Source organism: Oryzias latipes, chromosome 7 (genome assembly GCF_053564925.1).
Source record: "Oryzias latipes strain Hd-rR chromosome 7, Olatipes_Hd-rR_3.1".
Lineage (NCBI taxonomy): Eukaryota > Metazoa > Chordata > Actinopteri > Beloniformes > Adrianichthyidae > Oryzias > Oryzias latipes.
This window is the reverse complement of record NC_136243.1, coordinates 14,980,605-14,998,643: the sequence shown is the minus strand read 5'-3', so window position 1 is coordinate 14,998,643 and position 18,039 is coordinate 14,980,605. Positions and strand designations below refer to the sequence as shown.

Sequence of the window (18,039 nt, the reverse complement as noted above, 5' to 3'; positions counted from 1 at the left end):
AGCATTAACTTTAAGCCTTTGACATTACCTTTGACCTTTAGCATCAACAAAAATCTGCCAAATGGTATTCTTCAAATAGTCTTTACATGCAGCATCCCAGTGGTTACATCTAGCTTTGGTTTAAATTGTCTATAGATGAAGCACATTGATGTGAACTTCACCGAAGAGCAGCAAGCACAATATTATGTCTGACTTTATTCAAATAAACTGTTTGGAAAAAAAAATATAGCAAGCAATGTAGCAAGCTTTGAAAAGACTGCAAGTTAAATTGTATAAATGAATCAAATCTCAGTGCTTTATAGCCTGTTGATATTTATGATTAGTGTTTTCATGTGTTTCAGGCCAGTAAATGTTGTTGCACATCTCAAAATAACACTTCAGATTAAGTGTGAAATGTTTTTAATGTTGGAAGTTTTCTGCTGTGTTTAAACATTAAAAACAGTCATCCTCTGTGGAAAATGTGTCTTTACAAATTTGAATCTACAAGATTCTAAATAGAGTTTCTGTTTCATGCACAGTCATGACTCACGTGCAGCAAAAATATTTGGCGTTCACCTAAATGCTTTTAAAATAGGATTAGAGCCTTTAGCTTCTCTGTGACTGGAGTGTAAACAGATTTGATTGAAATGGAAAGACAGAGTGCAACATGAGCTGAAGAAGGAAGCCAAGGGTCATACATTGCATTGAAGTCATGGTGTAAGGCAGTGCAAGCTCATCATAGTTGTCTGGCAACGGCAGCATACGGGGAACTAAAAACTCTGTGGGAGTTGTAATACAAATTCTTTATTAAAAATATTTTAACCTATTTTCACATTTAAAAGAAATGTATGCCGTTGCTTTGATCTAGTTTAACCTTCCAAGATGGGCTTTGGATGTCCAGGTCATCTTGACTTCAGTCATATTTTGTGGTCATTAAAGATCCACTTGTCTATGAATCATCCATGATGGACTTAGACTTACTGTTGGTGAAAATAAAATAAAATAAAAAGAAAGGCATAGAAGATTAAACAATATTCTTTATAGAGGGATAAGTTAGTTAGTCCATCAGGAGTGGAGCTACAGGGGGCCAGCTAACCCCTCCAGCAAAAAGCTGTTTTTTTAGTCAATATTTGTGTCATTTCTGACAAAGATTAAGAATTCATCAGTTCAAGCTTCTTAACGCATCTGAAATAGCATCTCAGCCAAAGGAACTGCTGTTTTAACATTATTAACAATAATAAAACGGTTTAAATACATTCTTTTGATCCTTTCATTTGTAACGGCCTTTCATGTTCTCATTTGCCACCCTTTTGCCCAAAGTCTTCTGCCCCCCTCCTGCCTTCCCATATGAAATGTTCTAGCTCCACCACTGCCCTTTATGTGCTTAAACCACTATATGCCACCTTTCCTGATTGCTCTGCAAAGAGGAACAATGACGCTGTCAACATTGATCTATTTATCAAACATAAAATCCTACTGCCAAGTCCTTTTTTGAGGCCATGACTTATTTTGTGTAAGTTTGCCGTGAGCTTCAATTTATTTAAGTTGTTAAATTAGAATAGACACTTTGAACACGGTAACTAAGACAGGGAAGGAGGAAATACAACAAAGCAAATCAATCACATCTGTGGTCTGCAACAGCATACACAGCCAGTTAATTGCAGAAGCATAAATTTGCTTTGATCAGTGTGCTACGGATTTAGTTCCCCCTCTAAATGGTATTCTTTCCTGTATAAAGCAAATGACCTGTCCTGTGGTCTGTTTCCCTTTGGTTTTCCTTTATCTTTTGGTAAAACTGAAAAAATATATTTTTTTCTAAGTGTGCTTAGTCAGTTATTTTAAAAAAGTAATATCTTTGTTCTGGGAAATGCACTGAGGTACAACAGATTTAGCCTCACTCACAGATGAGCTTGTATTTCCAAGGTTAAAGCGTTTTGTGTTTGAGCTTTGCACACTCTTGTCTGTGTTTGGAGCTTAGAAGGTAGCTCAGATAGACTCCATGAAACACGTGGGTAGGCAACCCAAAATGCATGGATGAACCTTTGTCCTAATTATAAAATAATATCTATTTTGGTTAATGTAAAGCACAACTTTTATGAAAAAAGGTTGAGTGATTTTTTAAATAGAAATTAAAGGGCTTCAAAAACTGTTTCTGAAAAATTTGCAAGTAGCTCAATGCTAATATCATTGAATTTATCTCAGATTATTTTCCTGATAAAGATGTAGTGTGAAAAGCGAAGAAAACCAGACAAGTTTGCATAAGTAGTTTTACGGTAAATTAAATACTGCTCTTTTTTACAATCATGCAAATCAGGGCACAATAGAGAAGTTTACTTGTTACATACAGCTTATACACACATTTGGAAATTTTTGTTAAATTTGCTTTTTATTTTTCTATTTGCACTTGTTTTTATCTTGTTTTGTTCAATTGTATGCATTTATACGGTGGCCCAGAAGGGTCACAACACAACACATTAACTTTATACACAACACACTAACTTTACACACAACACATTAACTTTACACACAACACATTAACTTTATACACAACACACTAACTTTACACACAACACACTAACTTTACACACAACACACTAACTTTACACACAACACATTAACTTTACACACAACACATTAACTTAACACACAACACATTAACTCACAACACAACACAATAGCTCACAACACAACACATTAACTCACAACACAACACATTAACTCACAACACAACACATTAACTCACAACACAACACATTAACTCACAACACAACACAATAACTCACACCACACCACATTAACTCACAACACAACACATTAACTCATGGCCCAGAAGGGTCAAAACACAACACATTAACTTACCTAACAACACATTAACTCACAACGGAAGTAAAGCAGCAATTGAGCAAGTGAGCTGTGGAGGGAGCATGTTATTGCTACAAGAGAAGTTAGCAGCAGTGTTGCCAGAAACTTTGTCTTTACTACGGTTCTCCTTCCTCTAAACACACACAATATGAACGCACACTCCTCCCTCCGCTCTGACACCCCCCTCTGTCGCTGCACGCACCCTCCTCTCCTCTCCTTTTTTCCGCTCTGTCCTGTGTGTGCGTGTGTGTTGGGGACTGCACGTGCCTGTGTGAGAGGACGGAGCGGAAAAAAGGAGAGGAGAGGAGCGCGCGTGCAGCTCCCTCCACAGCTCACTGTGACATTACTTTCTGTTAGGTAGTTAGCTGCTCAGCCCAGTAGAAATTTCAGAATAAAAGCACTTCAATTGCTGCTTTACTTCCGTTGTGAGTTAATGTGTTGTGAGGTAAGTTAATGTGTTGTGTTGTGACCCTTCTGGGCCATGAGTTAATGTGTTGTGTTGTGAGTTAATGTGTTGTGTTGTGAGTTATTGTGTTGTGTTGTGAGTTAATGTGTTGTGTTGTGAGTTAATGTGTTGTGTTGTGAGTTATTGTGTTGTGTTGTGAGTTAATGTGTTGTGTTGTGAGCTATTGTGTTGTGTTGTGAGTTATTGTGTTGTGTTGTGAGTTAATGTGTTGTGTTGTGAGCTATTGTGTTGTGTTGTGAGTTAATGTGTTGTGTGTAAAGTTAATGTGTTGTGTGTAAAGTTAGTGTGTTGTGTATAAAGTTAATGTGTTGTGTTGTGACCCTTCTGGGCCACCGTACATTTAGCATGTTTTAAATATATTTGTTTTCTATCTTTGCTGTACTGGTTAATCATTCTTTGCAGACAGTGGAGAAAATTTCTTCTTCACTGTGCATATGACAACAAAAGCATTGATTTGTTTTCATAGAATTTAGGGATCTTTTAATCATTGAGTCAGTCAGCTGCTGTTTTTAGCCTTGAGTCAGATTTGAGGTCATCTATGCAACAACTAAAGCCTGGTTTAAAACAAGTTGTGAACCTCAACAATGATCAGGATTAAATAACAAACCTATGTCCAAATGGAGTATTTGAAAACTAAATAACAAACCCAATTGATTGAATAAACTGAATAGTTTTGTTTGCTTTCGTATTAAACAACGTCACAGGGAGCACAAAGTCATAAACCTTTAGTATGAAACATTCCTGCTGATTTCATAAATAATATTGGTACTATCTGCACAGAGCAATGGAAATAATCTTATCACTTGATATATTGTGTGTCAACACTGCAGGCCATGTAAAATCCATTCAATGTAGTTAATCAATAAGCGTTTGTGTTTTTTATCAAGTGAAAAAATAGTGTGAACTCCTGAATGCCCTGTATGTTTTGTCATGCAAGTGAGGTGAACAAACAATGGATGCTCTGACATTCCGAGTTACCTCTGTAGTACTATTATTGTTATTGGCATTATTATATTACTAATAGTTCAACTCCATTTACTGCAGAAAACATGTTTTCTTGCTGATTCCCTATGTATTCACTGCAAAAACAAGCCCCCTAGTAATAAAACAAAAACTCTTTAAAAAAAATCTGCCAATGGGGTAAAAAAAATGTGAGGAACGTGTAGTTCAGTTCAAACCGCTGAAAATCAGGAGCAGATGAAAAAATACAGTTGGAAAAAGCTTAAAGTGTTACAAACTAAAATCGGCAGGCCACTGATGCACCCACTGTTGCGAAATAGACTCATGTACGTCTTTGTTTTCCTAGTCCGTATTGTCATCCTCAGCTGACTAACTCTGATAGCTCCAACAAAAGTCGCCATTTTTGTTACACCGCTAATGATAGTTTGGGGATGTGAGGGACTGTACACTAGCGGGAGAGAGTATAAACAAAGGGATGATGGGAAATGAGTATGGGCTTTCTCTTTGCCAGCTGTTCCACCCACAACACAGAGGAAAAATTTCTCATGAAATCCTGCCGCTCTGCAGAAAATATGTCTTGAAAAATTTAACTGGGAACAATTTTACAATAGATAAAAAAATATAGGGTAGTTGAAATGGGTCTTTAAAGGAGTTTTTGAAGGGTTTTGTTGTGTATTATTATTGGCAATATTGTGAAATATTATTTTAAAAATTTTACAGTTTTAATTTACTTTTGGAAAAAAACTGTAGCTCCCGTTATGTCTTCAGTTACATCGCCTGCAGTTTAACACTTCTTTTGCTTTGATATTTCCTTTTATTTCCATCTTTTCTTTCTTTTTTTAATGGAGGAGCATCCTTGTGTCACAGAACCCAGAATCCCTTGCTGCGGCCCTGTTGGGCTCTTGCCTTTTCTTTGGGGTCCCGTCAGCCCCGTCATCCCGCCTGTCGCGGACAGGGGTCTGACAGCTGGAGCTGGCTGCCGTGCAGGAGACAACAGGCTCCGTGCGGAATGACGGCTGCACACAGCATCACTTTTCCAGTCGTGGCCCACAGCACTGCACAACAGGCCCACCTCCCCTCTCCTCCCCCCTCCCCCCCGCCTCCCCCTGTCTCCCTGCCTCCGAACAAAACCGACGCTTTCCGCGAATGTGCGAGCTGCCTCCTCACAAGCAGCCATAATTGGGATTATTCAGGAATAATTCGCCTGATCCCGCCGTGCTGTTTTGTTTTTGTTTTCTTTTCTTTTCTTTCGTTTTCTTCCTTTAAGCGTGGCTTCAATTGCTTTCAGCGGGGAGGAGGAGGAGGAGGAGGGCGGGAGATCCTCATTTTTTATCACCGGAATTTATTTTCATGGAGGTTTTTTCCCCCCCTCCCCGGTCTGTCATGGAGGGCTTTTCACTGAGGACCGTTAGGATGTAGTCCACCTTCGCAGGACAGCAAAAACAAAGGCTGCAGATTGACAGTTCGGGGTACAGGCCCTGCGATTTCACCCCCCACGTTTTTGTTGTTTTTTTTCTCAACCGAAGGAAAGATGGGGAATAGAAATAGAGTGGTATCGAGGTTGTCGTCTGTGTGGACTAATTGTCCTGCTGCCACTGGCCAATATACACGCCAAGACGATCCATTTAGGGGATGCGCGATCTTTTTTTCCTCTTCAACGATTGTGGGTGGGTTATTGTAAGCATTGAAAATCTGACATCATTTTGGATTTATGATCTGAGGAACAAACAAAAAAAAGAGGGGGAAAAAAAGGTGTATTTTGATTTTTCTCGCCCTCTGGAGCCTCATCTTCGACACAAAAGCTGTTTTTCTCGGATGGTATTCAAATGGACACATCCCTCTGTGAGGCTGTGAAAGGGTGGCGGTGGATGTGAGTGTGTGTGTGTGTTTTTATGGTTTTTGGTAAGACATATCTCTCATCAGCATCAGATGATCACGGATGGTTTGATCAGCTGTTGATTATTTGACAGCCTCCGCCGTCTCATGTTCCTCCATTCGGTTACTTTTGCGGTGGATTTATCCATAACAGGTGTTGTTTCCGCCTGAGAGCACCTCCAGGAGCATGAATCTTTATTATGTGTTTTCCCGTCGATTTGATGAACAGTGCGACCAAGGGACTGGGCTCTCACCCTCTGTCTTTGTTTGTTTTTAACGGGAGACAACATCAAAAATGAGGAAATGAAAGGTAAGGTTTTCCATTTTGTGCCTCGGATACACACAAAAACACAGCAGAGGGGATTTTGACACCTGTTTGTCTGTTTATTCCACCTCTGGCCTATTTCATTATAATTTTCGTCAAGGTGGCAGAGGGCTGCTCTGTACAGAAAAAAGAGATTACAGTTACAATCATATTGTGATCATGGCCTACATAAAAGAGGCCCACCCAAACCAGCATCACCGCCTCTTGTTGCCATCTCACGCACATTCAAATTGATATTTTTTAGGTGTCTGATGGATTTTATCCTCAAATTGACATCCATTTGTCTTACTTTTGTCAATTCTTTTGAAAGAAATCCCATCCTGAACACTGATGTCTAAAATAATCTTGTGCCTTAAACAGCACAAGAAAAAAAAAGCCAAATGGCTGCCCGCTCTGCTGTTATGTTGCCATATTTATTCTGTGCTTTGAATGGTTCAGATCCCACTCTCATGCTCTCGAACTGGTCGTCACGCACCTGCGGCCGACAGAACGCATCAGATGTTCTTTGCTCATTTGCAACATCTCTGTTGGACATGCCCGGCGTTGGTTATGCTGTGTCTGCTCCATCCCCCCTGTACGCCCCCATGCATTCACTCAAACACCCACACTTGCACAAAGTATGTGAGCTGTAGTATCTTAGCAACGGGCAAGGTAATTACTGAGAGAGCCAAGGAGCTGGCATGCTGTAGAGCTACTGGTCTGGTCCCAGCGCTACGGAAACAGGAAGGCCAAGGTTTCCACATCACTGCACAACACAATCCGTCTGTGTCCCCATGATTTTTTATTTTTTTTTATATTTGAGATCTGCTTTTTAGTAAGCTCTATCGAGCAGGTGGCTTCTCCCTCTCTAAAACGTGTCTCTTTTCCCAGGTGACGAGGCTTCAGACAAAGAGGAAAGATGAATCTGTCGTGTAGAAAAGATCCTTAAGGCCTCTCCTTGTGAAGACAAGAGAGCTGTTGGAGACAACGGCTGTAGGAGGATCATTACTGTTTATAAAGGGCCCAGATCAGGCAGGCTCTTGCTTGAAGGTAATAGAATGACTAACCAGAGCTTTGCCATTGATGGCCCTGGCAGTTTGCTGGCGGTACTGGCTTCCCAGAGTGGACTAGCCAGAAGCAGCAGCAGCAGTGATAGCAGCAGCAGTGGAGGAATCTCCTCCACAGATTTGTCGGCCTACTTCAAACTGATCTTCTTGGGGCTGATCATCTGCATCAGCCTTGTAGGGAACCTCTTAATCTCCATGCTGGTGCTGCGAGACAGGACACTCCACAAGGCTCCATATTTCTTTCTCCTGGACCTGTGCCTGGCCGATGCAGTTCGGTCTGCTGCCTGCTTCCCCTTTGTGTTGGTCTCTGTCCACAACAGCTCTGCCTGGACTTACAGTGCGCTGAGTTGTAAGGTTGTGGCGTTCATGGCTGTGCTTTTTTGTTTTCATGCGGCCTTTATGCTGTTCTGTGTGGCTGTCACCCGCTACCTTGCCATCGCCCATCACCGTTTCTACGCCAAACGCATGACCATCTGGACCTGCGCCGCCATCATTTGCATGGTGTGGACCTTGGCGGTGGCCATGGCCTTCCCACCCGTCTTTGACGTGGGGACATACAAGTTCATCCGGGATGAAGACCAGTGCATTTTCGAACATCGCTACCTGAAGACCAACGACACCCTGGGTTTCATGCTCATGCTTGCGGTTGTGGTTCTGGCCACCCATGGCTTCTACGCCAAGCTGCTGTTGTTTGAATACAGACATCGCAAGATGAAGCCTGTCCAGCTAGTGCCAGCTATTAGCCAAAACTGGACCTTCCACGGTCCTGGGGCCACGGGGCAAGCTGCGGCCAATTGGATTGCAGGGTTCGGTCGTGGCCCCATGCCACCCACTCTGCTGGGCATCCGGCAAAATTTACACAATCAGCACCGGCGGCTGCTTGGGATGGAGGAAGTGAGGTCAGAGAGGAGGCTGGGCAGGATGTTCTACACCATCACCTTGCTTTTCCTAGTCCTCTGGGCGCCTTACATTGTGGCGTGCTTCTGGAGGGTCTTTGTCAGGTCATGCACCATCCCCCACAGGTACCTTTCCATCACAGTGTGGATGAGCTTTGCCCAGGCTGGAGTCAACCCCATCTTTTGCCTCCTGCTCAACGAGGACCTGAGGAAAGTGCTGAGAGCTCACTTGCCTACGTACTGGAGGACTAAACAACACCTACCCCAGGATGAGGCCTACTGCATTATGTGAGAATGAGTGAGGTGAACAAAGGGGAAAGCTCTTGAGTTTTAAGATACATTTAGAGAGCCGTTATATTGTAAAGCTGTTGGTTTAATGTCTGTTTTGTTGTTTTGCACAACAAAGTCCAGTTTTCCTTCAATGCCGGCCCAGTGCCACGCCTTGGAGAGAGATATTTGAATAAATGTGAGCTGCACAGGTTTGGAAAGGGCAATAAAAAGAAGAACCTTTGTAACTCTTTGAGCGTATATATTTCTGATGTTGTACTGTATCATTACTCGTTTGGAACAATTCAACAATCACCACTCTGACAAAGTGTGACACATCTCTGACAAAGTGTGACACATGCCATTCTAAAATAACGTTGCCTTATTTATGACGGACACGCCCAAGAGCTTTTCACCCGAGAACTAGTTTTTGCCGCACGCGCGGGCGCCGCAACCACCTAAACCCTTGAGGAAATGTGCCGTGGACTGTGACTGTAGGGGGTGTTGATCTGATCTGAGCACCGATTGCTCCGAAACACATCAAAGAACTCAAATGGAAAAGAGGGATCAGACCACCTTGGACGCCTTTTCATGTAATTCAAGGAAGACTGATGAATATTAAACAGACCCAATACATTTGGATACATTTAAATAGCTGTTGTACACCCAAAAAAATCCTTACATGCTTGTTTTTTTTTCTGTTCCCTTTTATAGGACTTGATTTAGGGCGTGTCAGGTTTCTTTGTATCATGAAAAAAAAAATGCCTGTTTTGCTTTATTTGTAAATGAAACATGTTAAGCAGATGACACTATTTTGAGATATGGCTTGATTTCATATTGTATAGACTGTACAGGAATGCACATTCCTAATTGTGTGTTTTTATATGACAATTCTGTGTATGTGTGAGGGGAAAAGGTGTAGAGAGAACAGAGGGGGAGGCAGAAAAAGACTGACAGATATGATGATAACCTTGGCTCCAGTCACACTGTGTCCCAATGAAAGTAGCCTACTTTTTGTTGTCTAAAAATCCTACATAAATCAGCAACTATGATTTGGAAAATGATAATTTCTCCAAATTGGATATGTGAAGTGTTTTTTTTTCCTACTTTGAAAATTCTATGTGCAAGTAAATGTGAAACACAAGGATAATGAGACGGAGACTGACAGATTGTAACACTTGTATATCGCCAACAGAAAAATGGAATTTAATGACTTGAACAATGATGTATGTATCATTTGAAGAGAAAAAAATCATGAGCAAAATGTATGTGTATTTACAAATGATGGCCCTGGGAATGTTTTAAAGTACTATACTGTTGAGGTATATGACTAAATAGGGAAATGGCCCCAAATTTGAAGGAAACAGGAGCGTTAGCCGGCCCTCTCACATTTCCCCCTCAGTATAAATGTCACAATTTAAGTGTCTGGATCACAGGATTCCTTTCAAATCCGAACTACTGCAGGCCAGTGTGTGAAAATGGGCTGATGTTTCTTTTTTTCCCCCCAAATTACAATTCATGTAATGCAAATGTTTGACCGCCAGGATATTTTTTGGCATAGCTATATATGTGCAGTCAATTTTCTTAATGTGGACACTTGCACAGCATACTGTACTAGCATGCATTCCACTGCAGTTCATAGATTCAGGACTGGTTTTCGCAGCTTGTACAAATGTCAGCGTGGACGAAGAATTGAGAAAAGCAAGAAGTGGCCCATAATTTTTACATCTAGCATTCCTTGGCGAGATGATATTCTGTAACTGTACAGTTTAACTGAGGAGGTTCTTTTATCCTCTCATCAATAAAGACTCTACTTTTGATGAATTCTTAACTCTGACATCTCTGGACAAAAAACAAAGGTGGAAAGAAAAATACCTATAAGTTGGATGACTTTTAATGTATTTGTTTTTTCCTTCCCAAGATTATGTTTGCAAATGTGTCACAAAAATGACGATTTTATAAAAAATAATCTAATCTTAAAGTAAGAATCATTATCAGTGGGTAAAATGTTTTAAACAACAGTAATGTGCACCTCAACTTTAATCCAGAAATGCATTATAGATTGGTGCTTTAAAGCAGAATTAAACCTGACGTTTTGACTGTAAATGGAAAAAAAATACAAAGAAGAGGCCTTTTCACATGAGCTTTTTGACCAATTTCCTGTTGTAATGCTCTAAATGTGTTTTTTTTGTACCCAAATCCCCAAAAAGACCAACTAATTAACACCATAAATGAACAAACAAAAAAAAAACAGAGCGGCAGATGGTTCTTTACATCTGGATAAATAATGAATAGCTACTCATTTATCAAGAACACTACCCCAAAGGAAAAAAAAAAGGCAATCTCATTTGTAAAGATGATTCAAGGATTAGGGTCAAGTCTTCTGCAGAAAGGGTGAAAATCTATTAACGAAAACATCACATTTTCTAGGATTTTACTTTTTTTTGACAAAACAAAAATGAGTTTATTTATGGTATGTTAAATTAAATAACATTTTTTTATGAGACTAACAGAATTGTGTCTGCAGAAGAAAAACTACTTTACAAGCAGCATCACCTGTGCAAACATTCTTTGAATAATGCATGCTTGACAGGTTGTTCTCTTTTTCCTCAGATGTGATGCTGATGCAGAGTCAAAAAGCTTATTTTTAGGTTTCTTCCTAAAGAAAAGAAAAAAACCAAACAGAAAAGACTTTGTGACGAGGCCCACTGTTCTTTATTGGAGTGAATGCACTGGAAATCTTTTATGCTGACCCGATCCATTAGCTTCCGGTCTTTAATTAGCAACTATTTCATAGTGGGGATTTTTTTTCTTCTTTTCTGCATAGCAGCCATTTACTGGCTTCTACACAACAAGCATTCACAAGCTTGGAGAGGGAACTCATTCTAGTTAAATGCTGTTAATAAATGTTGAACCAAACACGTCATCTTGCTTATAGTTATAAACTCAGCTGCTCTACAATCCTTTGACATAAATTTATTAAGAATATTTACAAATCGACATGCCTATTTATTGGATCAGAAAATTATCCTATGTGAAAATAGAATATAAAAACTAATGTTTTCATATTCTATGTTCACATAAGATAATTTCATGTGAAAACTAAGGATTTCATATAATCACAGAACATTGCTAATAAGAATTGTCCTTACATTTGAGTGGAGTTTTGTGTGTAGAATCAGAAAACATATTTTGAACAAAGTTTTGGGCGTAAATAAAGTTATGGAGCTTTAAAATATACTAAAATAGTCATTTGTTTATAGGATAATGCCTTTCGGGGAGGGAGAGTTTAAAGTACAATGAATCTATTAGCAACAAACAGGATCTCAGTGATGCCAACTCTGGGTTATCTAATCATTGTAGAAATGGTCAAAATTGGTGTTCAATAGCCCTGTGACAGGCTGGCGTCCTGTCCAGGATGCATCGCGGCTTTACCCGACAGTAGCCAGGTTAGACTCTGGCAGACCGTTACTCCCATTAGAGATACAGCGGAGGGATGGTGTTAAATAAAACTTTACAAATGTGCTACAAGTACAACTACAGCACTAAGAGGAATTCTGATTAACAGGATGAATATTATTCCTAATAAAGTACTAATACTTCAGTCATCTAAATTTCTATTTTTTTGTCTTATTCATTCTACTACTTTTAGGTCTTTAGAAACTAGTTTGCAAAAACATCAAATTTATGTTTTAAAAGGACACAAACTCTCCCCCGAAACTTAATATAGTTTTATTGTGTGTTAAATAATGATTGCGAACCGGTAGCCATCAATAACAGAGTACACAAAAACATAAGTACAAACACATTACTACACTTTCCTGCAAATCTGAAATGCCAAATACAAGACTGCAATTTCTGTTACATGCACAGGTCTTGGAGGGAAACGGGCAACAGAAAGTCTACAAGGCAGCTTTACTACAATTCATTACACGGCTTAAATAACAAGTGACATAAATAGTGAACTACATCTAAGCCAGAGGGAATGTCAGTGTGGGACAAAAGAGTAGCTTTTTTTTTTCCCTGTTAGATTCTATAGCATCCTCTGCACATGAATTCAGTCAGACCTACGCAGGCTGTAGGTAAGCGATGACACATGCATGGAAGTAGTGCTCTTTTCATACGGAAAAGCCATGAATGTTTCGGCTGTAGTTGTGGGGGGACTGGCCCGCACATACTCACACACACAGACTCACGCACGCACATAAATTAATAAAACATCTCCATCACCTACACCAGCCGGCGTTCTATTTGATTGCACTTGAGTGTCATAACATGAAACATCTGATGTAGCCTGTTACATTCCAGTGTACATCTGCGGACAGGTATCGGACGGTGGAAGAGCAGCGGCTGTGCGGCGGAGGAAAAGCTATCGGCCGGCGGTTTGGTCACTTCTGCTCCCGCCTCCAGATGATGACCATGCCCGTGGAATCCGACGATGCCAGCAAGCTCTCGTCACAGTTGAAGCTCACGTCCAAAACGGGACCCCCGTGACCTTGCAACTTGTTAACTATGGCCTTGGTGTTGCGCTCCACGTCAAAGAAGTATACGCAGCCGTCCTCGCTGCCGGTTACTTAGGCGGAGGGAGAAACCAAGACAAATATAGACAATTATCAGAAAATAGAAGAAAAACAACTAAGAAATGATAGAAATTTAGCTAAATAAATAAATTATTTTTAAAATTATTTTTAATTTTTTTGTAGTAATTTTGAAATAGTCTTAAGGGAATATGAAATGATGGTCAGTGGGACGAAACAAAGAAAATATGCGATATTTTGTGTGCATTTCAGACTCTGCTGTCATTTTCATTAAGACTGAGTTACCCTCCTTGGTAATAAGAGACAAACTTTGAGGACAACTGACAGGAAATAATGGTATAAGTAACAGAGGAAAGGCCATGTTAAGGCTTACACCTGATTATATATACCCCTTTAATGCACATTTTTATTATAGATTGCTAATTTGAGGGTAAGCCATTTCTGGGAGACAGCATGCAGTGAGTGCAGCGCTGTCAGGACTTCTTACCTACACAGGCTCCTTGTCTGAAAGACATGAGAGGGCAGAAGATGCTACGAACGGGTTGAGATCCGTGCTGGATGGGGAAGCTCCTCTTCAGCTGCAGTGTGCCTTCATTGTCGACAACTCTGCCCAGCAAAAACGGCACAAAGGTTCAAAAATAAGTGTCCAGACCAATACACAGAAAGCCACTTGCTTTTGATGCTCCAAACCTGACCTGTACAGCAGAAGCTTATTTAAACCCGCATTGACCAGCAGGGAGGGGTCTCTGGCCTCTCGGCTTATCCAGGAGCGAGCAGATATGCTGCAGATGGAGGTGCCTTCAGTCACCACCAGACGCTTGGCTTTGGTTAGCTTTCCTGTGGGGTGGGGGTGGGGAGCAAGGGGGGAGGGGGGTGACAACAAGAGTGCCAAAAAGATGCATCAACAGCTTCCTCAATGATAATTCATCATCAAAATAAATTATTAAAAAAAAAAAAAAGACTTTGCTTTTTATTGCAGCTATACCTGTCGCCATGTCAAAGAGGAAGGAGAAGATGCTCCCCTTGTCGTCACCAGCCCAAAGGATCCTCCCAGGAGCATCAAAGGACAACGACAGCACGCGCCCCGTCAGCTTGCTGGAGCCGCCCTTCACCTTCTTCCCAGTGGAGATGTTAACCACCTGCAGGTGGTTCTTGCCATTTCCAACCTGAAATGGGAAACGGCGAGCATCTTTATTATTTTCCTGCAGAAACTCAGAGAAAGTGACTGATGTCTTTCTTCTGTCTACAGAAAAACATTAATGGGGAAACCAATGTGCACATTTCTGCCTATGATGATTGAATAAAGGATTTATCAGCAAGACGAAAAAAAATTTTTCTATCTGCACCTTTTAGTCAACAAACTTCACTTCCATCTGTGCAGCACAAAGCAATCCATTTATTTTGGTTAAGAAAGACCAAAACCTGCAGAGCAAGATAAAGTCTAAAACAGTTTAAGTGTTGCTATAAAACTGCAGGAAGATTCCTCACACATACTCAGTAATTGCTCTTTTTCAGAAATAATCAGTCTCACAGGCTTCTCATAACAACTTGATACCAATCTTCTGGCACAAATTAGTAACACCTAAAAGCAATTTGCAAACGTTTACCTTTTCATAGAATATTTCCTCAAAGCGCAGTGTTTTCAAAAACTTTACGAACAAGTAAGCTATAATCTCCAGGACTCGAGCGTTTCTTCTTTGTTCATGAAATAATTAGTGAATAAATACATATTTTTAGCAAAGTGGACATTTTTATAGCATTATCTTTGCTAAAATGTAAATTAAAGAACTTTCTCCAAGCTTCACTCCTATGTTAATTTTTGCTGCAGGTATAGTCCCAGATAAAACCCATACTGGTTTTGGTGTCACCATTTTGGGAATTTCTCACATACAAAAGGGATTGTTTTTGTCAAAAATGAAAAAAAAAAGGAAAACAATCTGTGTTTTACAGCAATTTCTTTCAACAGAGGGTCATGAAAGAGAGAGAGAAAAAGAGGCTGGAAACATTCAAAACAACAATGGTGAAAAAACAGGAATGGTCACATGTTTGTCACAGCAACTGTGCATAAAATTCGAAATAATCCACATTAACACAGTAGTTAATAAACTAAAATAGTTACTGACAAAAATAAAAAGAAGAAATATAGCCAGTAAGTTAATATACAGAAAACCACTAAATGTCATGAAAAACAATCAGAAAGGCCTCAAATGCTTAAAAGTTTGGTCATCTGAATCTGAATGCATGCAAAAGAATACATGTGCAACTGATCACAAAACTGCACGTAGTTAAGTAATAAAAATAAAAATCCATCAAGCCACACCTATTACACAGTGGCCTTAGCTCCCAGGACAAAACTACTGTCACCCAGTTTTTAAGTTGTGACACTTAGAAATGGTTTTGGAACTAATGGTCTGTAAAATATTGTAATGTAATAAAATCATTACATTTTTTTCCACTCATTAATATTTGTAATAGAGGTTCCTATAGGTAACTTTAAAACCTTTGCTTAAGGTGGTTAAAAATCGTGTCTGAAAGGGACTCACCACTGTTAGGTTGTTGTTCATTGGTTGGAAGGTGCAGCAGAGCAGCTCACTGGACTCTGGGTCTCTGACCTCTCGAATGCACCGACCGTCCTCTGTGTTCCAAATACGCAGGGTCCCGTCTAACGACGTCGACACGATGATGTCGTTGCTCAGAGACCAGGCGAAGTCGGTAACGGGACCGCCGTGGCCTTTCAGGATCACCTTCACGCTAGCGGGAGGAGGAGACAGCATCATAATAGACAGCGTGGCATCCAACGAGCAGCAGGCCAGGAGATGCTTGTCATCATTGGCAAACTGCAGACGTGGGACTTGAAGGATAAGGGGGAGCAACAAAAAAAAAAGGCATTAACAAATTAAACATCCTAAAACTGATACAAGCAATTCCCAAATGTATATTTAAGGAAAGTGAAATACCAGCAGAGTCAACATGTTGGTCAAATATGTGGTGCATGCCAGCAAAAGCATAATTTTCACTCAGCGTAGTGTCTCCTGCCATAGCACGACTGGCCTCTGCCACTGACGTGGGCACCAAGCTGCCCGGAGGCCTGAAGACAGAAAGGTAAACATATCTTACATTGCTCTGACACAACTTTCAACTAATTATAAGAAAAATCTTAAGCAAAACCAACACAAGACTACATTTAGAAAAAAATCAGAGAAAGGTTAGTTTAGAAAAAAAGACTGGTCTTCTGCTTTTAAAACATCTTTGAAGAACCTCTCATCGTAGACGGCTCTGTTCATCTGGGCCTGTAGCTGGTATGAACCTCTGCTAACAGAGCGGCGATGGCCTCGAGCCCCTTGGGCACGGGGGTCCTCCTCAAAATCCTACCAGAGAGGAGAGGCAAACAAGACAAGAGAAAAACCACGACTGAAACACATTCCTGACAAATTATGCAACAGCTTTTCGTGCATTTTTGAAATGTTTGGAAGCAGCACCAGCCATTTCAACCAAGCTGCTCAGCCTAAAATGAAAAACAGCAAAGGATTTGCTTGGATCACATTTGTTGTAGCCTAAACGCTCTTTCCAGCTTCCAAATATTGTTTTTTTTTTTTTTAATTCCCTCCACCAGATTAGTACAGACACCTGAGCCTATCACTTCTCTTCTGCTTTTCCTGTCCCTTCAGTTTCTTTGAGTCTGACCTCCATGCGGTCCAGTGTGGTGCGGGAGCTGCGCACACTGCTGGCCCTGAAGCTGCTCTGCTCAGACAGGGGCCCATAGCGCAGGGCCAACAGCTGACTGCGCAGCTTCAGGTAATGCCTGCGCAGCCCTGGCTCAAAGCCACACTTGGCGTTCTCTCTGAGCAGCTGGCTGCGTCGGCGGATGTACTGAGTTCGGAACTGTGGGAAGGTGGGCGTGCGGTAAGCATTGTACCTGGAGGAAGAAAGCAGTGACACAGAACAGCAGCTTGTTTAAATAAACAGTAACTTGAACAGAAAACTCTCCATAAGGTTTTTATTTTTCCATCTCAGTTTTTGCTGTTGATGCAGCACTGAGTATCACCTTGCGTCCACGGCCAAAACCTGCTGCCAAACTGCTGCCATTCCACACGCAATATGAGAAGGGAGGAAGCCACTGTCAGGCTAGAATCCTGCCAAAAATTAAACAAGTGTTCAAATTAGTGTGAATAAATAAATCTTAACAACAGATTATACACATTTACAAATGAGCTGGGATCACATATGGATATGGATATGTAAATACCTCCCATCTTGCACCACCTACGTGTAAAACCAATAATAATGTAAAAGTAATAACACCACAGAAAGAACACTGTCGCGGTGTGCATTTGACTTTTAAAAAACACATAAATAAGGTCTGATCCAAGCTAGCATTTGCTAGCCATTGAAGCTAGCATCCTCTTTAGCGATTCTCTCATTAAAAATGCCACATTTATATTTTTTTGTGTTTGAAAATTCCCCTGTCTATTATTTACTACATTTATGCTATGTTTACTATGCACAAAATGGAGTGACAAACCGACGAAACGGCAAAGAAAACGTTCAAAAAAACCTTACCTTCCTTAGCTTTTCTCCATCGCTGATTTTCCTGTCATGTGACTTGAGTGACCAATGAAAACGTTGATGCTTGGTCACGTGAGCCCTGGTCACGACTCACAGCTTTTGTTCGAATTCCACCGTCCGTTGTGTCAACGCGAGATTTAACCACGTCAGGATTTGATGTCTTTTCCACAATGTTCTCTTTGTCCTTTACTGTTTGTTGGTTGAATGTTTTGAATAAAATAATAAAAAAAAGGGTTTTCCAGTTTATTACGAAATCATG

At 40.6% G+C, this 18,039-nt stretch overlaps 2 protein-coding genes across 3 annotated transcripts; one reads left to right on the top strand and one right to left on the bottom strand.

The window, feature by feature from the left end:
• Positions 1 to 5,211: 5,211 nt before the first annotated feature.
• Positions 5,212 to 10,500, top strand: LOC101169943 (putative G-protein coupled receptor 173). The gene is made up of 2 exons (XM_011477472.4): positions 5,212 to 6,452; positions 7,338 to 10,500. Exon 2 carries the CDS (start codon positions 7,505 to 7,507, stop codon positions 8,699 to 8,701), a length of 1,197 nt encoding a protein of 398 aa, XP_011475774.1. The 5' UTR covers positions 5,212 to 6,452; positions 7,338 to 7,504; the 3' UTR covers positions 8,702 to 10,500.
• Positions 10,501 to 12,392: 1,892 nt separating this feature from the next.
• Positions 12,393 to 17,902, bottom strand: wdr13 (WD repeat domain 13). Of its 2 annotated transcripts, none has more exons than XM_023956795.2 (10): positions 17,775 to 17,902; positions 17,260 to 17,347; positions 16,899 to 17,130; positions 16,473 to 16,582; positions 16,172 to 16,302; positions 15,758 to 16,065; positions 14,200 to 14,380; positions 13,910 to 14,051; positions 13,702 to 13,820; positions 12,393 to 13,249 (listed from the first exon to the last, which is right to left on the bottom strand). In XM_023956795.2, exons 2-10 carry the CDS (start codon positions 17,298 to 17,300, stop codon positions 13,065 to 13,067), a joined length of 1,449 nt encoding a protein of 482 aa, XP_023812563.1. In that variant the 5' UTR covers positions 17,301 to 17,347; positions 17,775 to 17,902; the 3' UTR covers positions 12,393 to 13,064. The 2 variants fall into 2 exon arrangements, with proteins under 2 accessions (XP_023812563.1, XP_023812564.1); XM_023956796.2 differs by lacking the exon at positions 17,775 to 17,902 and adding an exon at positions 17,461 to 17,768.
• Between the last annotated feature and the right edge of the window lie 137 nt (positions 17,903 to 18,039).